General features: G+C 36.2%; 1 protein-coding gene across 2 annotated transcripts; it reads left to right on the top strand.

Moving 5' to 3' along the window:
- LOC132050573 (uncharacterized) lies at positions 1-11,069 on the top strand. 2 transcript variants are annotated; one of them, XM_059441928.1, is made up of 14 exons: positions 1-244; positions 699-1,019; positions 2,374-2,548; positions 4,590-4,673; positions 4,753-4,994; positions 5,107-5,314; positions 6,274-6,353; positions 6,525-6,609; positions 7,978-8,109; positions 8,221-8,334; positions 8,422-8,469; positions 9,100-9,184; positions 10,133-10,189; positions 10,616-11,069. In XM_059441928.1, the coding sequence occupies exons 2-14, from the start codon at positions 793-795 to the stop codon at positions 10,690-10,692; spliced, it is 1,614 nt and encodes a 537-aa protein (XP_059297911.1). In that variant the 5' UTR covers positions 1-244; positions 699-792; the 3' UTR covers positions 10,693-11,069. The 2 variants fall into 2 exon arrangements, with proteins under 2 accessions (XP_059297911.1, XP_059297918.1); XM_059441935.1 differs by lacking the exon at positions 1-244 and having other exon boundaries at positions 478-1,019.
- Positions 11,070-11,325: the final 256 nt, after the last annotated feature.

The raw sequence follows: 11,325 nt of genomic DNA, 5'->3' as shown, positions 1-11,325 counted from the left end.
AGGAGAATAAAACTGACCGAAATTGCCGCTTTAACTCTCTTCTTCCCAGCCAAAAGTTGAAAAAATATATTTTGTTTTCTTCTTTTTTTTGGTATTTCATATTTTAAGTATAATTTTAATCTGTACATAACGATCTTGTAAACTAAACCTTCAATCTTTCTGTCTTGTATATTGTATATAATTATATGTATATGTATATGTATATATAGCATCTCCCTGTTTTGACAGCACAAAAGATTTGTTGGTAAGCATATTTTTCTTTGTATTTGATTTTGTGTTCATACATATTAGTACTTGTTTTGCAGTTTTGTTCTTTTGTTTCTTTTTTAGATGGGGTTGGCAACTTGTATTATTATATATTCTTGAATTGGGTTTAATTTTGGTGCATCAAATCTATGTCGGTCCTTAACCGTAACTCTCAATTTATAAGATTCTTGATTCTTCCCTTTTTTACCATATCTTGGTTTCTTAATTGGGTCTAAATTATTTATGAAAATTATAATGTTTCCATATTTGATTTTTTTTTTTTTGTTCTTGATGTTGGGGGAAATGATATTTTGATTTCGCTGAAAACCCATAAAAAAGTTTGGATTTTAATTGATATTGTGGGAAAAAAAAAATGAACTTTGGTATGTTTTGTATTTGAGTTGGTGCTCTTATGTGTTCTTATATATGTGAATTTACTATGATTTTGGTAGGTTCTTGATTTTGGGGAATGAGTAGAGCTACTTTACGATGATTCTCGGGTTCAAGAACTCCTAATGTATGACCTCTTAAGCTGAGAAAGAGTAGATGGATTCAGCAAGAAGTTGGTTCCAGAAGTTTCAACCACGAGATCGGTTAAGGTCATCGACCAAGAAAACAAAAGATTCAATGGGTAGTGGAAGAGAAGATCCCCAGCCGCCTATGTCAGCTGAAGAGGCCTCCAATGTAACGAAGCAAAGGGTCGCTGCAGCGAAACAATACATTGAGAATCATTACAAGGAACAGATGAGAAGTTTGCAGGAGAGAAAGGAGCGGTACGTCATGCTTGATGCTCTTATAATCTTTAAATGAGTTATCTTTAGTTGCTAGACTTAATTCATGCTAAAAACCTGAGAGGCGTTCCATTGGTATCATGAGTTACAATTTGCATTAATTAGTAATATGCAGGCTTGTATTTTTCCTGCAAGAATTAGGCAACTTTAAGGAGAAAAAGGAAAACACTTGAATAATGTTAGCCCAGGGCATGTGATTCCGAGTTTTCTACATTTTACACATTGCCACAAGCCTGGATTTTTTAGAAGTTGACAGGAATGACTCTTTCTTCATCTCCATTAAAACCTATTCGAGGAATTATCTAAAATGAAATCAGCATCAGTCATTGGTAATGGTTGGAATATAACTTCTATTGGCTAAACCCCTGTTGTTTCCTTATCCAGCTCGTTCTGCTTCAAAACACTTACTTTTATCTGCTTATAACTATACACAACTCATAACAACAACACACGAGCATCATTTCTTGTCCATAAGTTATATTCAGTATATTGCATATATAGCGATGTTTCTCTCATTGTATGCAATAAGGCATGTAAATGACAAAAAAATTCTGCTTTTCTTTTTATATGAAGAAATTGTCCAGTCACACTGGTGTGACAAAAAATTACTTGTTATATGCTCTCCTCCAGCTTGTCTGCTATTTTCCTCTGCTGATCTTTCTCGTCCCTATTTGGTGAGAAGATTGACCTTTTCAAATGGTTGATACTTATTACCCCATCTATTTTCAGCTTAGAGCTGGTTAATTGGTTTGCATAATAATAAGTACAAAAATGATGTCACGAATTATGACAAAGGCTAGGTTTGATCATAGCTCACTTGTCTTACCTTCCTACATCAGCAGGAACAAACATAAATAAAGTACATTAATGTTTAGGTTCAAATTCCATTAAAGGTGTTCCCAATGTAAAGTGTGCTTTGGTAAAACTCTGTGTTGTTTGTAAGGCATCTTGTATAATTGAAACATGGCAAACTAGTCAAACTGACTTCGATGATTGTGCCAGACAATTAGCCAACTTCAAATGCATAGAAGAGGCTGCAGGAAATAAGTAGGATTGGCTGTAGTGTCGCATCATTCCAGATGTAAATACTTTCATTCATTCATTTTGGAAGATGTGCATGGTCTTGCTGGTTAGCTGTTAATTCATTCAGTCATTTTGGAAGGTGGTGCATGGTCGTGCTGTTTAGCCGGATTTGGCAGAATTATCATTACCTAAAGAAGAACACCCTTTACCTTTTTGCTCTGCCTAAGAGTTGCATAGTCTTGATATTTCTGAATTATCCGCCCTACGAAGTGCTTTGAAATATATTCTTTTCCTTTTTATATTTGGTCACCAGTCGAAGTGTATTGGAAAAGAAGCTTGCGGATGCTGATGTCTCAGAGGAAGATCAAAATAATCTACTGAAATTTCATGAAAAGAAGGAAACTGAATACATGCGTCTGCAAAGGCACAAAATGGGAGCTGATGATTTTGAGTTATTAACAATGATCGGGAAGGGTGCATTTGGGGAGGTAAGTTCTCTATTGAAAAGTGTAATTGCCTGTTAATATCTTTGTTTCTTTCTTGTACAATTTTGTTCTGATAAATCTTCTAACCATAGATTTTTGGTTTGCCGAGTTCTGAACGTGGATGGTAAAACATCTCGCATAAAATAGTAAAATTTTCAGCTTCCTATTTTCCTCCTTTTTTTTTTCTTTTTTTTTTTTTTTGGGATAGGTACTGCCTCCTATTTTCCGTTGATTTCTGTAAAACATAGATGCCAAAGTGTCACGAATCAAACTATGGGGCAGTGACCCTCACCCGACGAGCCTGCCGATCACCGAGTGAACCCTTTCTCCCGGCGTATCAACTAAAAGGCATGAGCATCCAATAGAGAGGCTTGAAGCAGCACATATCTGAATTAAGCCTTGTGAGGTTTAGCTTAAATACAGTACCAAGTACATCTAAACTTACCCACAGGGGGTCAATGGAGCCTCTATAGAATACATTACATATAAGTAGAAATGGGACATATCACAACATGTAATATTAATGAAACAAAATAACAAGAAAAGCCACCACAGGCTAGTGTGGAGCTTGAGCTCGCCACTGATAATATGTAAGTGGTGCTCAAGCTATGTTGTGTGGTTGAATTATGGGATCTGAAAACCAAGTAGTACAATAAGCTTCATAAACCTCCCCTTTAAAAGGTGGGACGAGAATGTTATGAAAAGATGCACTTCAATATCAAAATCATATTTCTCAAGTGTATCAATAAAATCTCAAAATAATAATAAATACATGGTAAATCATTTAGAAATTATTTTGAAATCTAGTGTTGCTCATTGCCCATAAACAAAATATTTCATAATATTGGGAAGGTTCCAATTCCATCTAGATACTGACATAATACACCATGTGTACATCATGACGAACGATCCACCTTTTCCGATCGGCTGGGAACTACACTACCCGTACTGCCTAAAGAGTAGGATAGAGAATGCTAGCAAGATCCAAGATAAATCCTAATAAACCACTAGTCTTTACTGGATATACATGACCTTAATCATAATCTCACAGCGGAACGTGTGATTATGGGGCAAACCAAACGTCATGGATGAACTATCCACTATGTCATTCAGCGGTTCCTCCCATATTTTATCAATCACACGTACAACCCTCAGACTTAACCATGAATATAGCCATCACATGTAAACATCATATCATTTAACTTGTTTCTTTCATTCAAATAACAGGAATTGTAGTCGTAAAACGTGTAAAAATGATCAATAAGGAAATTATGTATAGCATTTTGCACCAAGATGTTAGGTCTAGTAAAATTCTTACATTTGAGGGATGCCAAAAACCTTAGGAGCATAAGCAAAAGATCACAACAAATAAAAGCATCTCTAATCAATAAGCTTAATGGATCAGACCAAGCAGAATCTTTACTGAAATGACATCGTTATCTTCAGTGTGAATCTAATAAGCAATAAGGACATTCTCACCTCACTCTTTCATGGGGTTCTGCCTCTTAACTAAGGATTCTTGGATGGATAAGTGGGGAACTCCTTATTCTTGTGTAAGCTGAGTTTTTTATTTCCTTTTTTCCTTTAATTAATACTTGCGAGTTAATTGTGGTGCTTTCGAAAATAATAAGGTGTTGCCTTTCTCGAGAAAAAGGTTTTTAGAGACCCAGTCGATACAATTCCCATCCTTTCTCGTGTCAAAACTACAGCTTTCATAAGAAATTCTTTTGTCAAAGCTTGAAAAAATAGAGTTTTCTGCTGGTAGTGGTCTCCCTTATGAGTTACAAGTTTGTCCTGAATCTCCATTAGGTGGTATCTTGCCAGTTTCGGGATGGCATCATATAAGCAGGTTGCCCCATGATTTGCTAATGTAGTAGTTGGACTAAGTGACATGCTGAATATGCTGGAGCGCTTGCATTATACCTTCAACACACTGTTTACTAGCAGCTACATATTTTTGAGCTCAATATCATGAACTGTGGATAAAAAATTCTCATTTCAGAAAGTCTATAGGATGTAAATGTTTCTCTTTTTTCCATTACAGGTAAGAGTTTGTAGAGAGAAAACAACGGGCTCTGTATATGCAATGAAAAAACTTAAGAAATCAGAAATGCTCCGTAGAGGACAGGTACGTGATTATGAACATCAGATTGCCATAACGGTTCTGCTACTATATTTACTGGTCCTTAGCTTTTGGATCCTATTAGGTTGAGCATGTAAAAGCTGAAAGGAATCTGCTCGCAGAGGTGGACAGTAATTGCATTGTCAAACTCTATTGTTCTTTCCAAGATGATGAGTTTCTTTATCTTATCATGGAATATCTACCTGGTGGTGATATGATGACCCTACTCATGAGGAAGGATACACTAACTGAAGATGAAGCCAGATTTTATGTTGCTGAGACTGTTTTGGCTATAGAATCTATCCATATACATAATTATATACACAGGTGATAACTTTTTTTGATGCCTGGTTGCAGTTTGTTATGTTTTATTTCTACATTCGTACTGGAGCTGTATAAACATTCTAACCTTGTTTCCCCCACACTTCATTCGCTGCAGAGACATTAAGCCTGATAACTTGCTGCTTGATAGATACGGTCATTTGAGACTATCAGATTTTGGACTATGTAAGCCATTAGACTGCAGCACCCTAGAAGAAAAGGATTTCGCTGGTGATAGTGTACATGGACCTTCCCGGAGTGCTTCAGCACCAAAACGCACTCAGCAAGAGCAATTACAACATTGGCAGAAAAATAGGAGGACACTTGTGAGTCTCCTCCCATTTGAGTATTTTTTGGTTGAACTTCCCTCTTTTATTCTTTCAGAAGACACTGGTTTACTCTTATTGCACAAGGCCATTCTCTGTTGGTAATGTAGATGAAAGAATCATTAGAATTGGTACATGATGACAATTAGTATGTCCCGGTTGAGGAAATGGGTTGTTGTCTCCTTATATAGTCTTTGGCGACCCCTCATGATATGAACTAGCTTTTGGGGATGAGTTATGACCAAGGTCCAGTTTATTAACATGGTATCAGAGCTAGACCAATCCCTAATCTTGGTTAACCCAATGGTCGGACCCCATGTTATATTGTCCACGCTACATATGTCCCGTCCTAGGCGTGCACAGGGAGGGGTGGAATCCCCCACATTGGTTGAGGGACTGAGTTGTTGTCTCCTTATTTGGTTTTGGATACTCCTTACCTCATGATCTAAGTTTTGGAGTTGCGTGTATGTTTTCTTCACAATGACTGTATTGCTTACCATTAACCTGAAGTAGCATCATTTATGTGGGTTTTTGGATCATTTTAGAGTTTGATTTGTGTGGTTGAAGAAGCAGTGTTCTTTAGAGCCATCGCTTTGTCAATAAAGCGATGAAGAGATGGAGAAGCGACCTGTTATCGCTTCGTAGGTGCTCCTCAAATAATGGTGCACTAACTGATTCCAACAAGAATCAATAGCTTCTTTGAATTTCAACTTTGAGGAGTTGGATTAATATCAACATTATTGTATATTAGATGCTAAAATTAGTTATTTTAATTGTACTTTAATTTTATCATATTAAATTCATAGATATTTGATATTCCATAAAATATGCGCTTTACTTCTCTTTTTTCGCTTCAAACTCCATGGGCATTGTCGCTTTTGTGGATTTTCGCTTTTAATAATAATATTGAGAAGTCAATCTCCTTATCTAACTAAATTTCCCCAATTGGGACAACCCAGGCATATTCTACAGTGGGTACACCAGACTATATAGCTCCTGAAGTCCTGCTGAAGAAAGGTTATGGAATGGAGTGTGATTGGTTAGTACAGTTCTCTATGGCCTCTTTGAGTATACCTTTTTGCTTTTGTTTAATTTCTGGAAAAATGTGATCTTATGTTTTATGTTGCTACAGTTGTACAAGTTTGTTCTTTTCGTGTGCTTTATATATTTGTCCTGATGTATTTGGCATACATTTGCTCTTGTTCTTCAGGTGGTCACTTGGTGCTATTATGTATGAAATGCTAGTGGGCTATCCACCTTTCTATTCTGATGATCCCATGTCAACATGTCGCAAGGTGAGCTTCAGAGTGATTTCATTAACGATCATCATCGAATTTATTTGTATATGTTTCCCTTACTTTGATTTCTTTATTTCCTATCTTCCTCACTGGAACAGCTCTACTATGGTCTCATTGATCTCATTCAAACTAAAATATTTTCCTTATCCTGTCAATGCTTGGTGCTTTACTTTTCTTATAGTTTAGTTTATTTATCTATATCTTCTATAGTATGGCTTATGCCAAAGGACATGAATTGGAATTTTGAAATTGTTGCTCACGCTCTGCTCCTTGGGCTTGCTTTTTTTATTTTTTTATTTTTTTTATTTTTAATCCAAGAGATCCACCTGCTCCTTGGGCTTGCTTGTTCGTTGAGCTCTTTGTCTGTACCACTTTATCTGTCACATCTCCTCCCCCCCCCCCCGGCCCCACCCACCCCCACCCCCACCACCACACAAATTTCTCTATCTGAACTTTGGAGGAAATAGGTTGATGTTTCAACTTAAATAGAAGCTTTATTTTGTTTGATCATCTGGCGACCCTCTTCTGCTCTCTCTCTTCCCTGCAAATGTTATGTGATTGACTAATCTACATTTTAGAATAATATTATACTAATCTCTTAGAATGTAATCTCCAGAAGGACAAAATAAAAGAGATTTGGCATGATGAAAGGCGCGCTTCGTACTTATTCGCTCACTGTGATAGTTCTAGGAAATAAATAAATTAAAGAAAGGGTTAACAAGGCAGGAGCAAAAGATTAGAAATATAAATGATAGAATCCCAGAGTGAGGCTTGGCTAGTGTAATCATACATATCATTCATAACAGGCATTGGAAAAGCTCTTAAAGCGAAATGTTTAGTTCATCTCTTTTGTTGGACAATGTTGTCCCCAGTAACTAGTTCAGTACAGTTTTTGGATTTTATTAGCACTTTAGCTCTTGACTGAGACATTGTATTTGAGGCAAACAATGTTCTCCTACACTTTTGTTCTTTTGTAATTAGCCTCCTGTAACTTTGCATCTTCTTGATGCGTATCTATGAAACACATTACTTCATCAAAAAAAAAAAAAACTAGTACTATTTTCTTTCCTTATTTTTCAGCTTGTTTCTAAAAGCTATTTCCACATTTTATTTACCACTACTTTTTTCTTATTGGTTTCCTGGAGAACTTTTTTTCCATATTTTTTTCCTTTTCCCTGAAAAATAAGGTTCCATCTCTTCATCTTATAAGCAATTCTACCCTTGATTTTCCTCAAACCATTGCTCTTTTTCACAAAGAAAGTGCTGAAGAGCTCCCTTAGAATCTTGTCATCTGAATAATCTTATAGTACTGAAGAGGTCCCTTAGAATCTTGTCATCTGAATAATCTTATCCATGTACCTGCAGATAGTAAACTGGAAATCACATTTAAAGTTTCCAGAGGAAGCAAAGCTATCTTCAGAAGCGGAAGATCTTATTAGCAAACTCCTTTGCAATGTTACCCAGAGACTAGGTTCAAATGGTGCTGATGAAATAAAGGTGTTGTATGGTGTGTCCTATTCTATGTTCTTTTATCAGTTTCAATGTAATTTCAAAGTGTAAATTACCTGCTTTTTTCTTCTTCTTTTTCCATCTTTTCTTCTATATCAGGTCCACCCTTGGTTTAAAGGAATAGACTGGGAGAGAATCTATCATATGGACGCTGCCTTCATCCCTGAGGTTAATGATGAGTTGGACACCCAAAACTTTGAAAAGTTTGAAGAGGTATTGATGTGCCTTTTATTCTTCTGCTAATGTGTTTCACTGGGATCTATTTAACTCGCTTTTGATATCTTCTTTTTGTCTCTGCAGTCTGAATCTCGTTCTCAGAGTGCATCAAGATCTGGTCCTTGGAGAAAGGTATTCACTCTGGTGCATCATGTGGGATTTCATTTTGTTTCTACATTCTGTTTACTGCAATTTTAGTGATAATTATAGACATGAAACATGGCATGCATAATCACTACCAAAGTTTCAGACGAGATATTCACAAATTACCCTTGTCGTAGTGTAATTATCATTGATGAGCAATAAGGTTGTAGTACTTGAATTGTCCGTTCTCCATCTTTCCCTTGTTTCTTCCTTTAACTTTGGAGCCCTTTTTCTTAAAAGTTTTGCAATCTATGTCGAAGTTGCAACTACAAAAAACAAAAACAATTATCTAGAAACTTAAGGTGAGAAAGAAGAGAGCTGGAAGTCAAACCGTTTAAGGGAGAAAGTATCTTCTGTTTCCAGTTATATGCGTTGCTCTAGATAGATGCTACATTACATGGTTGGATATTTAGGTGCACCTTAACAGAGATTCCCACCTTAGAAATGTCTGCAGTTGCACCTCTCTTGTTATTGTGTTCTATAAGTTTTTCATGGTGTTCCTAAGGTTTTCTTTTTTCATTATTCCTGTTGTCGTACTCTTAACTTGCTGATACCTACTGTTCCTTCTCCACCTTTATTAAGTCCCTCTTTATCTGATTCCTACCTACATTTCTGCAGATGCTCTCATCGAAGGACATCAACTTTGTGGGGTACACGTACAAAAACTTTGAAATCGTGAATGATTACCAAGCGGATGGAATGGGTATATCTCTCTCCCTCGCTCTTTCCGGAGGACTGTGACACGGTGGAAGCAACTAGTAGTGTTAAACTGGAGAAAATATGATTTATAAGATATTTAAGATGTTTTGGTATGACATGTTTTAGATAATCACTGATGCAGCATTTTTCATTCTTTTTATTAAATGGATGGGTCTTCTTGAAGTAGTTAATGCTTCTGCATGCATGGAACTCTTGGATATCTCTAGGTTGTAATGTTGTTTCTAGATTTCGATCTCTTTTATATAAGCTAAGATCGGATGCAACTTCATGATATCAAAGCACGATAGCATAGTGGGTATCTAATTCAACATAGCATTAAATAGCTGGATCTCATTTTTTAGCTTCTTCTAGTTGCTATTTTCTCTGCTTTTTTCTTTCTTATTCTATATGAATGGACCAAACTTGAAAATGCGGTACTTAAAGAAGCCGAAGCCTTTGTAGTACAAGAATGATGAGGGATTTGGTGATGCAAGTAATTTGGACAAATTCTCCTTTTTGGTGGTTATTCATAACTGTGACCCCACTGTGTCTGTTCTCACAGATCAATGGTTGGAATGCGTGATTTCATGTTATACTTCTTAGTTATTGACTCTTTGAAGACCTAAGACATCTTGAATGTCACACTTGGAAGGGATAATTGGTTTAATTGTATGTGCAGTTGTAGAGCTTTCAGCATTTCTCTATTGTAAATTTCTGCATTAAGCTTTGACAGGGTTGTAATATAATTAACTATGCACAATTAGCTCTAGTAGTTGGGTTCCCTTTATATTGGTTTATGGTATTCGTCGGTGAGTGGACATCACAAACAAGTTGACTGCTAAGTTACTCGATTTATAAGCTCATTCTAAAGTTAGTATTTGGTGTATTTGGAACAGATTTCTTCGTTGCTCTGTGAAAGTTAACTGACTTTGAGGTCTCATTTTTTTCACAGCTGAACTTAAGAAGAAGAATACCAAGTCAAAGAGGCCAACAATCAAAGCACTATTCGGTAATAGTTACCTATTTCATCTCTCTTTATCAAGGAATGTATTTAATTCGGTTGATTCTTCCCGTGCGTTGTTTCGGTTCTTGTCTGCCAGAGTCGGTGCTTTCAAACATCTGAAATACTATAGTTGTTTGTGTCAAATACAGTTTTGTGCCTTAATATTTTGTCAGGCGTTATGCATGGGAATGTTAAATGATTGAAGTTGTATGTTGGGTGTGCCACGAGAGAATCAATGTTTTTTTGCATGTTGTTTTACTTGATGCCTTTTGCTCCCTTCTACCTTATTCTTGATTTTAGATTACCCGACGCAGAAAGAAACAAATAGCTTCATTTTGTATGATACTTCTGGTTGAAGTATCGTTTTCTCTATGGAACTCCCAAGTCAAGAAACTCAGTTTTGTCTTTTATTTCTGCGTTGTTTTTCAACAGAGGACGAGTCAGAAGGATCAGAGTCGAGTAATTCTCAGCGATCCCAAGGAAGCTTTGTAAATCTCATGCCTCCATGACTTGTAAGTTTCTTAGAAGCAGAACAAATGAGCATATAGAATCGCGATTTGTCTCCCTTGAGCGGGTCTTACATCTAAATTTTGAGAGCTCCATGAACTGTTGTTAGCATGAGACATAGAGTTTTGGCAGTTGGTTAGTGGCAATTTAATCAGGGATGTAAGTATTTTAGCCTGAAACTACTGATACTGTTAGAGTTTGATTGTAAGTTGTAACAGTCCTCTTGTGATTATTTTACTCATCTGAGACAGGATTTAGAGGTCATGATTGACATCTTTGATCTGTAACTTTATTCTTTCTTCACTTGTTTTAAAACCACAGTGTAACATACAAAATACTAATGGCATATTTAAATGTACTGTTCAGTTTGGGTGGTTAATGGATGCGTAGTTGGTACAAATTATATTCGTAAAAGTTTCGTTATTACACAGTAGCAGTAAAAAGATAATGGAAAGATCAACTCCTTTACTCAAATGCAAATTGACTTAATGGCGTTTGAAACAAAAATAAGCTGATTTTTTTTTTCGGCCAAATCTTTTTCTAAGTTATTGCCTGTTGTATTTGTTTGATACTTTTTGGGAAAAAGGTTATCCTTTTTTCCATAACTTGTGCAAACAATTTTTTAATATCCCTCA

Source organism: Lycium ferocissimum, chromosome 1 (genome assembly GCF_029784015.1).
Source record: "Lycium ferocissimum isolate CSIRO_LF1 chromosome 1, AGI_CSIRO_Lferr_CH_V1, whole genome shotgun sequence".
NCBI lineage: Eukaryota > Viridiplantae > Streptophyta > Magnoliopsida > Solanales > Solanaceae > Lycium > Lycium ferocissimum.
Note: the sequence above shows the minus strand (reverse complement) of the source record. Positions and strands in the feature narration are given on the sequence as shown.